Source organism: Bos grunniens, chromosome 13 (assembly GCF_055505025.1).
Source record: "Bos grunniens cultivar Pamir isolate PY7600 chromosome 13, Bosgru_T2T1.0, whole genome shotgun sequence".
Taxonomy (NCBI): Eukaryota; Metazoa; Chordata; class Mammalia; order Artiodactyla; family Bovidae; genus Bos; species Bos grunniens.
The window spans coordinates 52,067,111-52,088,442 of NC_141177.1; the positions used below are offsets into that span (position 1 = coordinate 52,067,111).

Sequence of the window (21,332 nt, forward strand, 5' to 3'; positions counted from 1 at the left end):
CATCCATACATGACTACTGGAAAAACCATAGCTTTGACTAGATGAACCTTTGTTGGCAAAGTAATGTCTCTGCTTTTTAATATGCTGTCTAGGTTGGTCATAACTTTTCTTCCAAGGAGCAAGTATCTTTTAATTTCACAGCTGCAATCACCATCTGCAATGATTTTGGAGCCCCCCAAAATAAATTCTCCCACTGTTTCCACTGTTTCCCCATCTATTTGCCATGAAGTGACGGGACCAGATGCCATGATCTTTGTTTTCTGAATGTTGAGCTTTAAGCCAACTTTTTCACTCTCCTCTTTCACTTTCATCAAGAGGCTCTTTAGTTCTTCTTCACTTTCTGCCATAAGTGTGTGTCATCTGCATATCTGAAGTTATTGATATTTCTCCTGGCAACCTTGATTCAAGCTGTGCTTCATCCAGTCCAGCATTTATCATGATGTACTCTGCATTTAAGTTAAATAAGCAGGGTGACAATATACAGCCTTGACGTACTCCTTTTCCTATTTGGAACCAGTCTGTTGTTCCATGTCCAGTTCTAGCTGTTACTTCTTGACCTGCATACAGATTTCTGAGAAGGCAGAAATCAGGTGGTCTGGTGTTCCTATCTCTTTAAGAATTTTCCACAGTTTTTGTGATCCACACAGTCAAAAGCTTTGCCATAGTCAATAAAGCATGAACAATGCCATGTTCAAGTCCTTTAATTGTATTATCTATGACCCTTGGGTGTATACTCAAAAATAGTTACATCTCCATTTTTGAGATGAGGCTCAGAACAGTGGAGCAAGTTGCCTAAGGTTGTACAGCTTGCTGGTATCTGAACTGGGCATTGATTCAAGGTCATTCCTATCCCCGGGTCTCGTCTCCTATTCATCCGTACTGGTTTTGTCATTTCTCATAAATGCGTGCTTTGACAAAAACCATTTTGAAAGAAAGTTTGAAAGAACTGAATTATTACTAAGCCTTCCCCTGTGATTTCTGTAGGTAAGCCTAGTTTTTAATGTTTATGATAATTTGCATGGATTAGAAAAAATTAAAGTACTTTCAAGAACCAAAAAGTTGTGATTACATGTAACTACTTCCACCATATAGCTTAGGTTTACTATTAGTAATTGTTTTTGCCTTTGAGATTTCAAAAACTTTGTTTTGAAAGGAAGTCAGTCTTTGAACATCCCAGAATGGCATATTGAAAATCAAATATATTAGCATAAATTAATGACGTATATATAACTAGATGTCTTATAAATGTATTGTCTTGTAAATTATTTTTCCTCTTGGGATTTGTTTCTTTTTACAGCATGCTTGAACGACTATACAGAAGAATCTGGGACTTTCACTTCTCCAAACTTCCCCGGTTTTTACCCCAACAACTTGGAATGCATTTATAGGATCACAGTGGAAAGCAGCCAACAGATTGCGTTACACTTCACAAACTTCTCCTTGGAGGATGCCATTGGTAGTACATGTGTAGCAGATTATGTGGAAATCAGGTAAGCACCTTTATTTCATCATAATCTTTTTTTTTTCTTATTTATTTTCACTTTTAATTTTTCTTGGAAAGGATAAGAAAAAATATAGAAAATGTTCTGTGAAGCTCCTTTTTGTGCTCTTTCTTACAAGATACAAAGTTTGTCGTTTGGAACCTGACTTAGCAGTAGGAAAACAGAAAGGCTTGTGAATTTCAGTGCAAGGCTTTTTCGTTAATTCTTCATTGCTTTGAAAGGATGGGTTTTTTAAAGTTATATTTGCAGTAAAGGTGAGTTAAGGTATATATTAATATCTCCCCAGATTGTTATTGTTGTTTTAGTCGCTATGTCATGTTTGACTCTTTTGCGACTCCATGGACTATAGCCCACCAGGCTTCTGTGTCCATGGGATTTCCAGATCGTTGCAGTGAGTTAAATTAGACTAATAATTTGTTGCCCTTCTGTGTTAAAGGTTTTATTTGGCATTTCAAAAGGCTAGAATCTTATACTATTTTATAATAAATTTAGTTCTCTGATGTAAAGTAAGCTACTTAAACAGTAAATCACAATTCCCTGATGCTGGGAAAGATTGACGGCAGGAGGAAAAGGGGGTGAGAGAGGATGAGATGGTTGAATGGCATCCCCAACTCGATGCACATGAGTTTGAGCAGACATAGTGAAGGACAGGGAAGCCCGGCATGCTGCAGTTCATGGGTCTGCCAAGAGTCGAACATGACTTAGCGATTGAGCACCACCACCATATAATGCTAAAATAAGATGATTTTCTTAATTATCAGCAGTCATTGGTTGAATGAATCTTTTTTTAGGCTTGGAAAATACAGAATATAAACTATAGATAGTAAACTAGATTTAAGACCCCAAAAGTTCTTAGGGAAGGAAGTATTTTTAAAACTATGCATAACTATGTCAAATATATTACATTTTGAAAACTTTCAAATTAGAAAAACATTCAAGTTTCTCTGTAAAATTAAGCCACATTTGTTTATATTGTTAATAATTTTTGTTTCTTTATCTTTTGTTCTGTGATACATTTGGCAGATGCTTTATTTGAAAGAGAGAACATTGAGTACTTTTTCTCTATTTGTAATTGGGTGTATAAAATGTCAGGTCAACAATAAATGATGGTGATTTTATTCATTGTTATTCACATGCTATTTAATAAAGTGAAAAACTGAAAGCTTGCAATTGTTTTCAGAATATTTTTGAGAGAGGTTGACTGACAAATGGATCTGTTTTTGATCTCAAAGTTAATTAATGTTAAATGTTTATATTATAACCTAATAACCTAATAAATGATCACACCTATATTTTGTCACAGGAATGGAGGCTATGAAAATTCACCACTCCTGGGGCAATACTGTGGTTCAAATTTACCTCCAAGAATCATCTCCCACAGTAACAAGTTATGGTTAAAATTTAAGAGTGACTTCTTCGGCTCTGGGCCTGGATTCTCGGCTTACTGGGATGGGTCCTTAACAGGTAAATGGCCAAGACTTGCCCTTTATTGGAGAGTCCAATCAGATTGGATTTTTCATTCTTGGATTGCTGTGCTGTTACATATTATTTTTTTCTAGCTGTATTTTGTCAGTACTATTTGTAATAAACTTCAACATTGTGAATATTTCTGAATTAACTCTAGCTGTTTTGTTTTTGTTTTTATTTTTGAAGGACATAGTAAGGGAAAATGTCATATTCCCTGGTATAGTTCATCAAGCTGGTCATCTTGGTTGGGAAAAGGAAAGTACACTGATGTGAATTGACATTTTAAGCCAGCTAGTCTTTGGTGGTGCAGGGTTGTTTTGTTGGTTTTTAAGGGGAGTGACAGTAGCACCAGTTTGAAATAGACAAGAGAATTCCGTTTTACAGAAAGAAAAGACTGTGTGTTATCCCCAGTCTTTCTCCCGCAGGTTGTGGGGGCAATCTCACCACGTCCACCGGCACATTCACGTCCCCCAACTACCCGATGCCCTACTATCACAGCTCTGAGTGCTCCTGGTGGCTGAAGGCCAGCCGTGGCAGTCCGTTCCTGCTGGAGTTTGAAGACTTCCATTTGGAGTATCATCCAAATTGTAGTCAAGACTATCTGGCTGTATGTAGGAAGTTTCACTGGTAGCTTTCACTGCTCCCATCTTGCCCAGTGCACGTTGATGCCTCATTTTTTATTTCTGAGATTCAGGAAAAGGGATCATTTAAACAATATCCACATTAAAAATTTAAACAAAATAAAAAATTAAAAGAAAATTTGATGAAAATACCTTTCTAAGTACAGCATATATTAATGAATGGCTTGGTATATTAAGTCTTTAAAATATATTGAATATAGACTGTTAAGATACGGTTAAAAATCTCCTGAAAGGGGTTATGAGATTTATCATAGTTATTATCTACATGATTTGTATATATGTATTGAAAACTAACAATCTAGAGGACTGTGTCAGAGGTTGAATTAAAGATAACTGAAGTCAATAAAACAGAGCTTTTTACAGTACCAGTAAGTCACCATCTCCATTAAATAACCACCTAAATAAAAAATGTGTTAAAGTGTCATAAATGATAAACTATGAAATAAAAAAGCAAGGAAGACTACTGATAATAGCTATGGTCTCAAAAACATGTAACAATCCTTTATTTTCAATCTTTACATTTCAGGCTAGGTTCTTTCCCTTACCCTTATATACAGCCACAGCTTGAGTACATAGCTCAGGTTTATAGACATTTAAATACAATTTTATAAGATATTTGATTCAGGGCTCTTCTATTGTTATATCATTTTGTATTTCTTCCCCACTTATCAAGAATTGCAGAGTCATTTAGATAATGTTTACAGCCATAATCATCTGACATTTAAAATATTTTCTTGGAACTTCCCTGGCAGTCTAGTGATTAAGACTCTGCACGTCCATTGCAGGGGGCACAAGTTTGATCCCTGGTCAGGGAACTAAGATCTCGCATGCCTTGTGGCGTGACAAACAAACAAACAATAAAACGTTTTCTTAAAGGTCTATGATGGGTCAAGTACCAGCTCTCATCTGTTAACTCGGCTTTGTGGGAATGAGAAGCCATCTGTCATCCGTTCCAGTGGAGACAGCATGTCTTTAGAACTGAGGACAGATGAAGGCCAGCAAGGAGGCGGCTTCCTGGTTAAATACCAGCAGAGTAAGTGTGTGTACTGGTTGCTCAGTGACTGCAGTGGGTATTCAGTCTCTTGAATGAAGCAAATTGAAAGAAGTGTAACCCATTAGTTTGAGCAACTGAAATAAATCTTAGTTCCTTATGAAAAAGTTTAACTCTGTTTGATGGAGAAATGCTTAAACATTGAGTATAATGTCATGTAACTAACACATGTGGTAAGCTCAGACAGCTGGAAGAAGAATTTGCTTAGATAGTCACAATTTAAAGATTGGTGTAACTGGTTAGCAGCTAATGGGTTTTCATTTGAATTAAACATGATAGTCTTCTAATTGGGACTGTCAATAATGGGACACTATTCTATTATACAAAGTTATCCAACACTATTGCTTTTGTCTTCTATCTCAAAAGGTACTTAAATTTTATTAAGGGAAACTGTAGACCTCAATGACTTACAAATGGTGTCCCAGTCACCTGTCAAGAAGCAATGTAGGAGAAATGCAACTACAAACCACATTTTTCAGCGACAATTTTTCAATACATTTATTTTCCCATTCTCTTTTATTACACATCATACAATATGCAAAAGACTGGAGAAAAGGCATGCCTAGGCCTCATTCAAGTCATTAAGTTTGGTAGAATTTGGCAGTGGCTCCCAAGACTAGCCATACGTAGAAGTGCCTAGTACGGTCGTGTTGAAAACTCAGCTAAAGAAAATGCCACCATCGGATTGAAGACTTTTTTTCAAAATTTAATGTTTTCGTTTCTTCTTCAAATCTTTTACATTGCTTCTATTCAGTTGAATCTTCCTGATGACTAACTAGAGGAATAACAGAGTCTTTATTATGAATTTCATGCTGACTTTTGAATGTTGAACAAAGCCATGTTGTTAATCATTTTTAGCACTCACATAGGACTTTGTGTTTCTAAACTGTTGAATTTAAAGGTCAAGATTTCTGTCTCTTCCAAATGCTAAAGTTAGAAAAATAGAAGCATAGAATGTTTAATACACTTTTCTAAACAAACAAATTAGACTGATGTGTGAGTCAGGCTACGCTATTCTCTGCACCAATTCACAGCAACATGATGCCAGTTTTAACACAGGCAATTTTCATGACACTTTAAAGTTTATGAATTCATTTAAATATTATTTCACATTTGCTCTAAATGGAGACCATTTCCATATAAAAATGCTGCACCAACTACCTGTGTATGTATGCGTCTATTTATGTGTATGCGTGTGTGTGTATTTGTGTATACACACATATATATGTTTCTTTTTAACATAGATATTTTCCTATAGAAAAATCATACACATCTTGGGGCAATTATGATACGTATGATAGTGGTTAACAGTCATTGTTATTTTTCCCAGCATGTGATAACGTGGTGATTGTGAATCAAACCTATGGCATCTTAGAGAGTATACATTATCCAAATCCCTATTCGGTCAACCAGCGTTGCAACTGGACCATCCAAGCAACAACTGGAAACACTGTGAATTATACGTTTTTAGCATTTGAATTGGAATATTACACAAACTGCTCCACTGACTATTTAGAGGTATGTGTTCTGAAGCTAAATAGTCACTGCATTTTCTGTTCAAGTTAGCAAGCCAAGGTAAGTTATCATGCTTTGCAGAACCAAACCATTCACCCTGTCCTATATGTCTGTAATACGCTGACTATACATGGTATTTGGACAGATGTGTTTCAAGTCTCTTTCGTTGCATCACCTTAATAATAAGGGTACTTAATCCATTAAATTATATGCAAACCTTAAATTATATGAAACCTTAAAACTACCTGTGTTTTAAGGTTTCAATGTAACTTCTGGACTGAGTAACCTCATCTTACCTAAAAAATGCAGAAGTGGAAGAAAAACTTCTGGTTTTTGTTGGTTATTTTTTGTTTGTTCTTATTTATAAAGAGAGATCAGAAAGTATTTAAATATCATGACTTTAATACCTAATTAAGCTGATACTGGGAATCATGATTTTGATTCTTGTGTTTTATTTTTACACCTGAGTTCATTTCAATTAATTTTTCTGTTTGTAAATTGGAAGTTTCTATTTGTTATAATAATGACCACAAGTAGCATTTATTGAACTTTCTGTATACAGTGCTATGCAATGAAAGTTGCTGGAAAATTAAGTACCTCCAAATAGAAGGTAATATGCTACTTTTAGGATAAGATATTTTATTTACCAAAGCTTTTTTGTTGATTTGAATATACAACTTTGTGGAGGTATAGATTGAAAAGTTAGGTGGTTACTTATCTTTCTTTATTAATGTAATTATATAATCATATATAAAATTATATATTTTATAAGCCATTGTATTAATTTAGAATGTTAGTTTCCACTTTCATAAAACAATTTTACTCAGACTGTTTACATATATTTTGACATCTAGTTCTCATCATTAATAAAATCACTTTTGAGTCACTTAACACATCTTTATCTCCATCTCCATGCTAGCATATAATACTTCTAATCCATATATAATGTTTTCATTAGAGATCTTTTCCAAGAGGCCAGTCCCCACTCTGATAACATTAGGACATTTCCTGTATCCCTTCTATCCACAACTTAATAATTGAGTATCGTTCTCTTTAAGATGGACAGTGATTTTAGGAAGTCTTGCTTGCAAAGACTTTCACCATCCAGTGTGTGTAACTTTCAGGACATAGTCCCGGGGTTGGGGGGGATGGTGGTGGTGGGAATCACAGAAAAAGCCTTTATCTTTGTAAAAGTGTTTTAACCCTCTTTTAAAGCAATTCTTAAAAAAAAAAAAAAAAAAGCTAGCATTGATGGAGGTCATTTGAGATTATCATATCTTTTCCAAATAGCACTTTTGTTTTTCAAAGCAAAGAAGAGAAAGCTTTGAGAGACTTAGTGAGGTGCTGAATATTAATATATGGATTCCTTGCCTTTGAAGGATATTTTGGGGGGTTAAAAAAATCTTGCTTTATATTTAGAAAAACTCAGTATTAGAGAAATAGTAACCATAGTGTTTATCCACCAGAAAGTTATATTTACTAGTAGTCAAAGAAAACATGAGACAACATGAAACAAACATTAAAAAAGCACAAACTTGACAGAGATTTTAAAAATCCCCTTTCCTTAATCTGTGGGCCTCCCTGGTAGCTCAGCTGGTAAAGAATCTACCTGCAATGCAGGAGACCCTAGTTTGATTCCTGGGTCAGCAAGATTTGCTGGAGAAGGGATAGGCTATCCACTCCAGTATTCTTAGGCTTCCCTGGTGGCTCAGATGGTAAAGAATCCACCTGCAATATGGGAGACCTGGGTTCAATCCCTGGTTGGGAAGAACTCCTGGAGAAGGGAACAGCTACACTCTCCAGTATTCTTGCTTAGAGAATTCCATGGACAAAGGAGCCTGGCAGGCTACAGTCCATTGGGTTGCAAAGAGTCAGACATGACTAAGTGACTTTCACTTCACTTTACTTTCTTGATCTAGTGCTTAGGTGGTCTTTACAAGCTTGACAATGGCATATTTGTCTCATTCCATTTACCTGGAGTGATCATCTTCTTTTCTTCACATGGTGAGATTTTGTTCATTCTTTAGGAAAAAATACAAAGGTTTCTTTCAAAGCCGCTTGTTCATACCACAGACATAAGCAGTTTGTCATATCATATTCTTACCGTGTGTGATTGTGCCCACACGCCCTACTGGACTGTAAGCTTTATAAAGGTGAGAACTGTCTCCGGCTAACTTTGTAACCCAGGCCCTGGTTATAGAATTGAGGTCTTATGGGAGTTCAGTAAGTTCAGGTTAAATTGAACGTCACAGCCATATTTTAGCATCAGCTGAAAGATAAGCTATAAGAAAGAACTGAATTCCAGACTGGCATTTTTGTGTAATCTCTACACATTCACTACAATTCTACCACTTTGAGCACATACCAAAATAGAATTCATGGGTGTGCAGAGTACTGCATGTTTACCAATCTGCTGGGCGCCTTATTTGATAAAAAGCACAATGCAGAGAGCGGGGCCAACAGGAAGCTTTTGAACTGGGTTTTAAGGACGGCTTTGGCAGAAAGAGTGGGAGCAAATGAGATGAAACCTTTCCAGGGACCAGACTCCACCTCTTTGGACTTACTTGAGGGTGAAATGGTAACAAAAAGGCCCATCGGATAATTTTTGGAGGTGTTAGAAAACTTGTTCCAACAACAGCAGAGCCGCTCCACAGATGATGTTACAGATGGGCCATGTATCTTGTGCAACATTGATGGTGAAAGCCACAAAAATACAGAATGAGAACCAGAAGTTCAGCTAAGCCTTCCAAAGAATGACACTGTTGCCAGAGGGAGGAGATGTTTTCCATTTCTGTAAGCCAAGGGGCAAGACCAAAGCAATCGCTACAATGGCTGATTTATGATGGAAATTCTAAAAGCACAAATGACCATTAATGGAGAGAATAGCCACAAACATGAAACCTAGCTTCCATTATTTTATAACTTCTAGTTCAAGGGTTTTTTTCAAGTGATTTAGTCAAGTTCAAAGTGAGTAGCTGTGACTGCAGCCAGAATTGAGTTATTTTCAATTAACAGAACTGAAACTATGCAAGGACTTGATTAGGTGCTGGTGGGACACTGTGCCCAGCCTTGCTGAGACGTGTGGGTTGGTAAAGATCCCACTGGGAAACGAATCCTCTATGCCTTTGTCCTCTGGGTGAAATGAAAGAATTCAGATTTGGAAATAAAATACTTAGTGGGAGGAAGGGTCATTTGCTTAAAGGAGTAAGGCTGTGTTGCCCCTGCAGTTTTAGGAAGTCAACCTTAGGATTCTTTTTGTATTTTATTACTTGATTTCGCTTTTTCATTTTTATTTTGAGACTGGGGCTGTATCTGGAAGAAGAAGTTTTTAAATCAGTATTGAAAATACAAACAAAAGTAATGGATTTGGGAAAAATCAGCACAGAAATGTACAGGAAATCCAGAGCCTATGTTGGTTCTGGGAGCCTGTGGGTGGGGAGCCAAGGATGGAGGAAAACCAAGAGGTTTTTGTGTCATAGAAGCTGAAGGAAGAGACTAGGACAGAAGGTGACAGTAATAAGCAAGGAGGGATGCTCCCAAGGGTCCAGAAAGGTCAGCTCCCATGGGATCCCCTCCGCTTTGTGCTTGCTGGTATGTCAGTGTCTCTTCAAATGTGGTCCAGGATTGGATTCAGTTCTCCTACTAACTTGGCGTTGGACCATATTATCTGGTTTGTGTGTTCTAATAGGTTTGTTGTTAGCCACGTCATGGTGTTAGAAGATATTAAACACTTGTGGTCTCCAGGTCATTTTTACATGAAAGGCAGTGACTTCATAGCTAAACATAGGATATTATTTCTAGTAAGTTATACTGGACTATTTTGCCTCAGAGTTCCATCTCATGATGATTCCTCTAAATCCTCTGGTCTTTAGAGTATTATTTATTTGCATGTAGACTCATTAGCCTATGACTTCTTAAAAAATAAATATCAGAAAATATAAATATCAGATAAATATAAACATTTGGTAAATATCAGAAAGATGCTACCTGTTTCAAGTATTCTAAAATGATAGGTTTCTTGGGTTAAAATGCTTCTGTTATTGAACACTTTTAGGAAAGCACCATTCAAACAAAGTTGGTAATAATAATAGCTTGTATTTGTCAAATGCATTACTTATTAGATAATTCTTGAAGCAACCGTGTAATGTAGGAAATATCATTATCTCATTTGACAGGTGAGGAAACTGAGACAAAGGCAGGTTGTCCACAGTCACACAGATTATATTACCAGAGCCAGGCTTTCCACCGGGCACTGTGGCTCCATGCCAATGCCCCAGGCCATGACACCACACATACTCCGTGTGTGTTCTCTTTCAGAATTATCACTCTCAGAGGTGACACGAGGGAGTTTCCATGGAACTCCCAAGTTGAGCACTTCAGTGACCCTGTCACCAAGAGAAATGTAAGCTATTTAGCATGACCTTTGCATAGGGAAACAGTGATCATTTATTATATCTTTGCTTCATACTGACAACTTATGTTCAGGGTCCAATGTAGAATTTTTCCCTAAAATTACCATCCGTCTTACTCATCTGTGAGATTCCAGAATAAATCTTTCCCACATTTTGGAAGTTAAGACATTTCCCCTTCAGACCTCTGGCATCTGCCTATGTTCCCTCTTCTGTCTTATACTCTTGGTTGTAGATACACACTCAAACTGACCCATGGGGAAAAGACTAGTGTTTGTGCAATGGCTGTTCCCTAGGAAAGTTTAAAAAGCCGCCTCATAACACACGGGACCAACTGAAAAGCTGGGAGAGGGCAGAGACTAAGAAGGCTCAGGAGTGACTTCCCTTCTTCTTCTTTCTTCTGACTTTCTTGTTTCTTGCTGTGAACATAGACTCTGGCCTCCTTTTTCATCTCAGAAGCTTCCTCTGAGTTTCTGCAATTTCACAGATTTAACTTAAATAAGGGCACCCCAGCCATAACATTTTAAGACCGTGGGCCTCAGGTGCTTACAAACAACTAGACTTTCTCTTGGTGACAGGTTACGTCCTGTCACCAGGTGCTCATCTCTTTGAGTCTGACAACAAGGCAAGGATCTAGCTGTCAATGGATAAGTGCCCCTCTGTTCAGTATGACCAGCTCTGACCAGGGGCAGCAAGGTCTAGCCCTCTGGCCCAAGATGCTCATAGTTCATATCTGTGGAAAGAGACAAAACCTTTCAGCAGGGACATACATGGATTCTGCTGGTGTGCTAAAGCCTTTTGTTCTCTTTTTTGGCTATGACCTGCGGCTTGTGTGATCCTAGTTCCTCAACTAGGTGTTGAGCCTGGGCTGTCAAGAGTGAAAGTGTGGAGTCCTAGCCACTGGACCACCAGGGAGTTCCCCTGAAGTGTGGTTTGAATTGCCTATGAAGTGAGCAAGATTACACAATTTGTTCTGTACTGACCATACCTCTCAGGACTGTGCGGTGTAATGCACTTAAGCATGGGAAAATTATTTTAAAGACACTGACAGACTTATCCTCTAAATTGGATTTCCTGTTTCTTCTCCCAGTTTCAAAATCATAAGAGGTGTCTTCTACTTCACCTTCATCATGTTACACTGTCTTCTCGAAGCAGTGGTCCAACTCACATTTTCGTCTTCTTTTGCCCCAATCATAGCTTAAAAAAATAGACATTTCTTTCTAACTGCGCCATATCCCAAAGTTTAGCTAATTTGTATGTGCGCTTATGGGATGGTCAGAAAGCTACCATGTACATACATGGGTTTTTTTCTTAGACTGAGTTCTTCAGAGGGTTTCCCTTTTCTTACCTACCCCAACCCCCAAATTATTCCTGACTTTACGGACAGAGTTTAATTTTTTTTTTTTAGAGTATGTCTTTTTTCTTGAATTTCCTTTCCTTTTTCTATTGAATTTCTTTGTTCTTTCATTAATTTTTTAATTAAAAAATTTTTTTGGTCCATGTGCTCATATCTCCTTTCAGAATCTCTCTCCCTAAAGCCTCATGCCCATGACTGACATGTCATCACAGATTCGGAGGAAATGGATCACTCTCTCGTAATGGCTTGTTCATTTCTACAGTCACAACCACGTCTCTGCTGGTCAGGATTAGTTCAGGAGAGCACATCTCTTCACTCAGCACTCTCTGACAGAGTACAGAATATAAAGAATTCAGCAAACAGCATGCTTTTTTTAAGAACAAGACACCTGAGAGATGTCCACAAAGACATCTGACCTCTGCCATCCCTGGTTTCTTATTGCTCCACTGGTGTTGATATCTTTCCTTTAAAAAAAAAAAACAAAAAAAAAACCTTCTGCTGAGGAAGAATGTGATGTGGAGGATAAAGCCCCCATAACTAGCTACTAAATCTGCCCTCATTCCAGAATCATTTAGGTAACTTGTTTAAAAATATATTCATAGACCCTAGACCCCACCCCGGCTCCATTCAGTCAAAATCCCCAGGGATCCCAATAGAGCAAACCCTGAATTAGCCTCAGTTTAGCAGCTGGGGCCACTGTCTGCAGCCCACTTCCATCACGACAGCACGTTTCATCCTCACTTCAAAACTCTCTCCTGGGAAGTGTAAGGATTATAATAGGGGTCTTCTTAGCATATACCTTCAAGGGCTTTTCCATGTTTCTTTTTCAATAGGGCTTACTTTTCCATTGCTACAGCCAAAGCTGTACAAAATCAAGCATACATTGTATGCTTTGATTCACTAAGGCTCACTGATACTGTTATATTTATCTCAGTACATTAACATGTCAGATTCACTTTGCAGTGTCTGAATTCTGATTCTAAGCTTCTTCCCCACCTTCTTTATTGGACACCTTTGCCACTATCATCTTCCATTATTTCAACATTCTTTCTAATGCCTTCCCTTTCCACTTATGTCCCTTTCAAGTCCTCTCAATTATGTCAGTGACTTCTGTCAAATGTATTTCCCTGTAGCCTTTATAAGATTCACTTCATCCCTTGCCAAATCCTCTTTCTGATGTCATCTTCCCCAGCTATTTATATCATTGCTTTTTGCACTTCCATGTCCTCCTTTCAGTGACAAAACAGTGCGCTGCTAATGAAAAGCATCCTTGAGAACGTCACTGATGTCCGTCAGTCTTCCAGTCTTACACGCATGTTGTCCAAGTTTGCAGCCTGAGCAGTGTTTTCCGTAACTACAACTCTGCAGCATCAGGCCCAAAGGCCTGATTAAGGAATACTGTGGGCCTTCCAGATGGCTCAGAGGTAAAGAATCTGCCTGTCAATGCAGGAGATGCAGGAGACATGGGTTCAATCCCTGGTCAGAAAGATCCTCTGGAAATGGCAACTTGCTCCAGTATTGTTGCCTGGGAAATTCCATGGAAAGAGGAGCCTGGTGGGCTATAGTCCATGGGGTCACAAAAAGTTGGAGATGACTGAGCAACTGAACACAGGAAAGAATACTAGCTGTTTTATGGAGAACTCAGAAATGCTCAGATGCTTAGTACAATACAAGTTTACTTCTCAGTCATGTTGGAGACCAATTCAGGTGTTCCTCTGCCTTCCATATAGTGGTTCAGGCATGCAGACAAAGGGGAACTGCATTTGGGGAAACCACTTAGCTCTCTCTGCCACACACGTTGACAGATGTCTTACAAATAGAGACCAGTGTTCTCATAAATTTGAGAAATGCTGAATCAAACACAATGCAACAGGATCTGTTTTGTTCTGTTTTTGCTGTAGTACTTCCTCAGGTTTTTACCGCCCTAAATAGGCATTGCTCATTTATTTATCGACTCATTCAGTCACTCAAATATATTTTAGACACATAGGCTGTGGAAATACAACTGTTTTAGCATCAGTTTTCCTTGTTTTCATGGAGGAGACAGATGTTAGTCAATGTATTATTGTTACTGTTGCTGTTTAGTCGCTAAGTCGTGTCTACCTCTTTGAGACCCCATGGATTATTGCTCGCCAGGCTTTTCTGTCGTGGGATTCTCCAGGCAAGATATACTGAAGTGGATTGCCCTGTTGTCCTTCAGAGGATCTTCCCAATCCAGGGATTGAATTTATGTCTCTTGCATTGGCAGGCAGATTCTTTACTGCTAAACCACCAGGGAAGCCCTTAGTCAGTTTGCAACAGTATACCAATTTAGTCACAAATTGCATTAAATGCTATCAGGAATATTATCCAGGGTTCCTGGGGAAGAGTAACTGGACAAGATGTTGCAGAGCTGGAGGCTTCAGTAAAGGAAGTTGTGGTTGAGGAACTGTCAAAGGCAAACGGGACTTCCCTGGTGGCTCAGATGGTAAGTGTCTATTTCGCTTCAGTTGTGTCCAACTCTTTGTGACCCCATGGCCTGTAGCCTGCCAGACTCCTCTGTCCATGGGATTTCCCAGGCAAGAATGCCGGACTGGGTTGTCATTTCCATCTGCAAGGGATTTTCCTGACTTAAGGATCAAATGCACGTCTCTTGTATCTCCTGCATTGACAGGTGGGTTCTTTACCACTAGCACCACCTAGAAAGTCCAGTTAGGTATAAAGAAATTCCTAAATAGAGAGCATTTAATTCTTTAGGGGCTGAGATATAATTAATGGTTCATCTCCCAAGACATTTAATTTTCTTCTTGTTTTCTGTCTATAGCCTGCTTCCATAATGCATTTTGACAATTCTCACAAAGGATAAACGGGAAAGCCAACATTTTGGTCCACTTATTTCACTCCAAGCTCTATTAAGAAATATAATAAAGAAATGTCAATTCCATTGACTAACAGGAGTTTTGGGTGTTAGCACTGTAACTTAAAAAATTATTTTTGTTACTCTCTGTTATCACAGAGAATAAGGACTTTGCTGTTTTTTTTTTTTTTTAATTTAACAATTCTTATTTTTAAAACTAATTTCCAGTGAAGGAAACAAGAGCAATTCTTGAGTTGTTGATGCCTTTCAAAATGTTGAATTACTTCTCTATGCCTCAGTTTCCAGAGCTCTAAAATGGAGATAACAATACTATCTGCATAATAGGGCTTCTGGAATTTTAAAGTAGGTAATACATGGGGCTTCCCTGGTGGTCCAGTGGATGAGAATCTGCCTGCTGATGCAGGGGACACAGGTTCGATCCCTTGTCCTGGAAAATCCTACATGCCTCAGAGCAACTAAAGCCAATTTGCCACCACTACTGAGCATGCGTACCTACAACCCATGCTGCAGAACAAGAGCCACCGCAGTGAGGCCCCTGAGCTCATAACTGGAGAGCAGCCCCTCCTGCCACAACTAGCGAAGCCTGCGAGCAGCAACCGAGATCTAGCACAGCCACAAATGAATAAAATTTAAAAATCATGTGGCCTTAGACAATGATCACTTCTCAATTCTCTCATTTAATAAGCTTGGAAACTTAACTAGAAGAGTTAAAAAAAATTTTTTTTAAATGAAGTTTGGCTCAGTGGGTAAAGAAGCTGCCTGCAATGCAGGAGATATCAGAGATATGGGTTTGATTCCTGGTTTGGGAAGATTCCCTGGAGGAGGGCATGGTAACCCACTCTAGTATTCTTGTCTGGAGAATCCCATGGACAGAGGAGTCTGGAGGGCTATAGTCCATAGTTGCAGAGAGTCAGACATGACTGAAGTGACTGAGCACAAAAAAAAATTAGATAATACATGGAAAGGGCTTAGAATGATACTCAGCACAGAGTAAGTGCTAATAAATATTATTTATTATTTTTTAACATAAACACAATTTTATGATAATTTGTTGTTCTAAAACATTTTGCAGTAAGTGAAAAGCTACAGTTTCCAAAACAGCCTTCCCAATATGACTAGCTTAGATTGCCCCTGTGTTGAAAGCAGGGCTTCCCTTCTCTGGCCTCTCAGATTTCCTCCCAAAGCCACAGGGATTGGGCGTTATCTGAATCTAAGAGTGAAGTAGTTAAAATCCCCTTTGCTGGTCAAAGAAAAGCAGAGAAGTGGAGGAGATGGGACGTGGTAGCAGCAGTGGGTCTGCACTGACTATTGTCGTGGCACCTCCTTAAACACTTCCTGGACAGATGAGTCATGCTTCCTGGAACTGTCTGTTAGAGGAAGTCTGCTTCTAGGATGGCTGGCATGTTGCTTAGAATTCAGAGATAAGCTATTTCAATTCTAAGGACAACCGCTATTCAAAACCACACATAAAAAGTGAAAACAGTGTGCCAAATGATTCAGTTGAGGCCTCTCTACCGGATATGAATCTAGTATTGGACAGAGCAGGATCTGGATTCAAAGGAGTTTAGAATGAAGCGTATCCATTGGTTAATTAAGCCAAATACTTTGTAGTGTCATTAATTATAATAAGCATTTTAGAAGACTTTGAAGACTCCACAGTTGCCCAAGTAAAATGTGATTTTTTAAATTACAAAATTTAAAAGGAGAGATGTTTATCTCAGTATGACCAAAATCCCTTTCCTTAAAAAATGCTGATCATTTCTCACCATCCCTAACAAGGAAGAGTTTTCATGTAATTGCATTAATTTGCTGCTGTTAATGAGGCAAACACACTAGACTTCAAAAGACAGCCTTTGCTCTCAGGTTCAAAAGAAATTGTGTTTTCCCTCTCAATATCCTCTCAAACACGAAGGACAGGATCAGGATAAATAATAATCAGCCCTACCAATAATTTCCACACTACCTGGAAGCCAGTGAAAATGCCATTAGATGCTCAAAACTTGAAAGTGCTCTTTGCACACTTCCTTTCCTGGTGGTCCTCAGCTTACTTTGCTCCTCAGACCACAGGCATCAAGTGCATGCATGTAAGGCCCCGTCTACCATCCAACAGGCACATGGCATGAAGGCGAAGGTGTCAATCAGAAGGCTGAATCCAAAAGTTAGGAGTTGCTGTGAATTTTGATTAATTACGCTGATTGACTACTTTTTACAATGGGAACAATTTCCACCTGCAACATTTCAGAATTTTGTCAAAAATGGCATATTTAAAAAAAATTATTTATTTATGGCTGTGCTGGGTCTCTGTTGCTGAAAGCAGGCTCTCTATTTGCGGCCAGCAGGGGCTGCTTGCCTTTGTAGTCCGTGGGCTTCACACTGCGGTGGCTTCAGCTGCAGAGCACCGGCTCTAGGTGCACAGGCTCGGTAGTTGGCAGCGTATGGGCTTTGTTGCTCCATGCCTGTGGGATGGTCCCAGGCCAGGGATCAAGTGTCCCCTGCATTGGCAGGCGGATTCTTAACTACTGTGCTGCTGTGCGGTGCTTAGTCGCTCAGTCGTGTCTGACTCTTTGTGACCCCATGGACTGTAGCCCACCAGGCTCCTCTGTCCATGGGATTCTCCAGGCCAGAATACTGGAATGGGTTGCCTTTCCCTTCTCCAGGGCATCTTCCCAACTCAGGAATCAAACCCAGGTCTCCCGCATTGCAGGTGGATTCTTTGCCATCTGAGTCACCAGGGAAACCCAAGAAGACTGGAGTGGTAGCCTACTCCCTCTCCAGGGGGTCTTCTCGACCCAGGAATAGAACCCGAGTCTCCTGCATTACAGGCAGATTGTTTACCAGCTAAGCTACCTGGGAAGCCCCTTAACTATTGTACCACCAAGCGAGTCCAAAAGTGACGTCTTTACCCTTCAGTTCTTATATGGACTTATTTATTGAACAAGCTTTCTTACTTATTGAACAAGCTTTCTTTTCTCGCCCTCCCTCAATGGGAACAGAGTGTATGGCTGTGCTCTGGGTCCTTCCAGCTCCTACTTCTATGGTTTCATGTTGTGTTATGGTTATCTTCCTGTTTCTGAGTCCATCTGTAGCAGATGGTGAGGCTCTTAGGAGGCAGAATAATTTTTTTAAATGTTGAATGCTTCACAATAGTATAGTTAGCAGAGGAAAGGCTGTGGTTCATGGAACTAAATGTTCATTGTACACACTAGGGAGAACATGCTTGACTTTCAAAGCATTTCACTTCCCACAATGGAGGGAATTAGGTGCTTATTGGTCCATCAGTGACTATCAAAATTTATGTTAGTAAGAGCTCTTTAGTCCCTGGACAACTGAAAGGATGCTTTTTTAAAATACAGAATTAGTCTAATTAATAATAAAAGCCTAGTTATGATTTTAAAAAGGAAGCATTAGGGACAAAATATGGTTTTAAATTAATGCTGAAGATTACCTTATATAATAACATTTTAATGGGCTAATTTTCAGGGATAGTCTTGAAATACATGAAAAAGATTATGGAGACAGACAGTACAATATTTTTAGTAGACCAGCTGGGTATCTGAGAACCTAAAAGGGTATGAAATTCTGAGCCTGGAAAAATATTACCAATACATATCTACCTTGCCATGTCAATAGGGTTCCAGAGATAATACTTTAAAAAATAAATTTATCTGGTCACATAGGAATACAGTCATTGCAGACAATGTGGAAAATATAGAAAAACCTAGATAAAATAAAAATAGCACAAATTATATCACTACTGATAATATTTGGTGACATTTACTTACTAAAGTCCCTCCCTATTTTATTTTAATATTCAAGGAGGATCATTTTGTATGTACCATTCTCTTTTTTTGCATTTTTAAAACTTTTTATTTCCTATTGGAATCCAGCTGATTAACAACGTTGTGATAGTTTCAGGTGGACAGCAAAGGGACTAGAGTGCCCTGTGCAATGCAGTGGGTTATCCATTTTAAATACAGCAGTGTGTACATGTTGATCCCAAACTCCTTAATTATCCCTTCCCCCATTCTTCCCCCCTCCATTGTAAGTTCTCTACTATTATTCTTTAATGACTTTTTAAACATGTAACAGTAGCTTACAAATGTTTCTCCTTGTGATTTATTACACCACATCATTTGCAACATCAAATGTTTCCTCATCACAATTCAACTACCCATTCTCCTTGAGAAACACTTAGAATCTTTGCATATGTCCACTATTATAAACAGTGCTGAGATAAAATGTCTTTGTAGTTAAACTTTTGCATAATCCATGATTAAACAATGATTAAAAAAACAAGCAAACAAACCAACCCAAATCAGCCTTGGTGGCGTCTAAAATAAGTAATATATAGCAAGCAGAAATAAATATCCATGCACTATTAAGAGAGGACAGCAGCTAGCCACCACATGGATCGTGACTGTATGGTCTGTATTGGAATCCAACCTTTAATTCAGAGCGACACAAAATAATTCCAAATGTGGGCTTTCAGTGAGTTTCTTGGTCTCATGCAAAGCTCAGGGTTGTGAGTCATTGTTTAATTTTAGACCGGTACCTCATGCTTCCTGCCCCACCCTGCAGCACATGGCAATGGCTTTTCCTGTGCCTGGTGGGAAGGGGGGAGTAGGGGGTGGGCAAGATGTGCCTCTGTACCTACTGCACTGTGCCCACCCTTGTGTCCCATCCTGGAACCTTCACCCCCTCACCCCCCCACCCCCTGGGGTGTCACAGAGCCAGCAGTGCTCTGCTTATGCATGTTGATTTAAACATTTGTCTAATTTATCTTCCACAATCGGATTGCATGTTTACCACACCTCCCCACTGCAGTCCCTCCCTGCCCAGGCTCTTGTCATCCACACTGGGGGCTTTTTACCCTTCTAGATGCATCTTGCTTGGCAGTTTCTTCTGTTCTTACAAGAACTTCTCAAAGCCTTTCAGATTTAAAGTAAACTCTGAAAGTTCTAAGCCAGGAGATTTGCGTGTAAACTTGGGCAACAGTGTTCTCAGTAACTGTTCTAACAAAGCAGCTCCCATAGTTCCTGGTACAGTTGATGTTGGGGTGGGGAAAATCTGAAGAGGTGCACCAAGAATTCGGCAGTTCCTGGTCCTCTCAGGAGCTCCAGTGGCCAAGCAGCCGGAGCTGCCGGCTGGCCAGGCGGAAAGTGGGGTGGAGGCTGCAACAGGAAAAAAAACACATGTATTTTGCTATCCAGTGGTTTCTCCCTGATCTGTCACCAGGGCAGCCTTGACAGATTGCCCAATGTCCTCTTCACCACCAGACCTGTGATGATTCACCACCTTCCTCCACCCACACACTCCATGCTTTCAGACTCCCCCACTGTATGATCTGCGCTGAGCTCTGCACCCCACATGGCAGGGATGGCCTCAGTCTCCACACAAACCAGGTTGTCATAGCAACACCCTGCCGGCCATGGGCCTCCATCTCCTCCCAAGTGATTCATTGATTTCTTGCTTCCCTGTCTGGTCTGCCAGGGACGATTTCTGAGAAATATTTTACATGAGTCAGTTCAAGCTCTTTTTACCCATCATATTATTTTCTGTCAAAGTTATTTCCAGTAGAGTTTCTTTAGAAGCAATGTTGGTTCCCTTTGCCACTGACCAAGAGTTAGAATAACATTTGAGTGCATATGCCAGGACTCACAACCAACCTATTATATGTTTTTTTTGGTATGCTAACCACAACAGCCCTATGAGACAAGTACCATTAAGAGGCCAAGTTTGCAAAGAACTCTTAGCTTATGGAGGTTAAGTAATTTCCACAAGTTTATGTTCTAAGTGAATTTTAAGAGCTAGACTGGACTTTGAATCTAGAGGCCAACACTGGACATATTCAGTTCAGTTCAGTCTCTCAGTCATGTCCGACTTTGCAGCTCCATGGACTGCAACCCGCCAGGCTTCCCTGTGTATCCTGACTGCCTCTTCTCAATACCTTCTGCTTCCGCTGGGTCCATACCATTCTGTCCTCTGTTGTGCACGCGAATGTGTTCCTACAGTGCAATCACTGTCCTGCTCTCAGCTGAAACATAATCTTCTCCTAGTGACCTTGACTCTCAAAAGCCACGCTATGGACTCATGGAGTGTAATTCTCAGATATGTAACTATCTCCTTTACATTGACCAGAAGTTTTCTTCTCTAAAAATATTAGGAACTCTCTACTATACCTAGAGTTCTCCCTCACAGCAGATGAATTATTTTACCTACATGCTAAACTCTAAAGAATAAAGTTCTTTTGGAGTTTTTAAAGATTTGTAATAGGAAATGGACCAGATTTTTTTTTCCAGAAATGTTTGCATATTTTAACAATATCTTCCCCAAAAAGCTCTTGATTTGATTTCTTTGTATGAGTTATATTTAATTATTCTTAAAATTAACCCTCCACTATAAATATTATTTTCTTCCAGAAAAATTTCAAGTAAATAAGAAAAACAGTACTTAGAAAAGTATGAACTAGCTGCCAGTCTATAATAGAGAGGGCTTCCTTGATGGCTCAGCGGTAAAGAATCTGCCTGCAATGC

At 39.2% G+C, this 21,332-nt stretch overlaps 1 protein-coding gene across 2 annotated transcripts in view; it reads left to right on the forward strand.

Annotated features, from left to right (window-relative positions):
* The window catches only part of CUBN (cubilin), a 259,434-nt gene that overhangs the window by 68,063 nt on the left and 170,039 nt on the right, over positions 1-21,332 (forward strand). Inside the window, exons 1-6 of one of the 2 annotated variants that reach the window (XM_086334168.1) lie at positions 823-984; positions 1,298-1,490; positions 2,806-2,966; positions 3,395-3,576; positions 4,487-4,643; positions 5,992-6,179. In XM_086334168.1, coding sequence (XP_086190294.1) covers positions 3,451-3,576; positions 4,487-4,643; positions 5,992-6,179 — 471 coding nt within the window. In that variant the 5' untranslated portion in view covers positions 823-984; positions 1,298-1,490; positions 2,806-2,966; positions 3,395-3,450. Of the gene's footprint in view, positions 1-822; positions 985-1,297; positions 1,491-2,805; positions 2,967-3,394; positions 3,577-4,486; positions 4,644-5,991; positions 6,180-21,332 lie in introns of those variants that run through there. The other variant, XM_086334167.1, reaches the window with a different exon arrangement.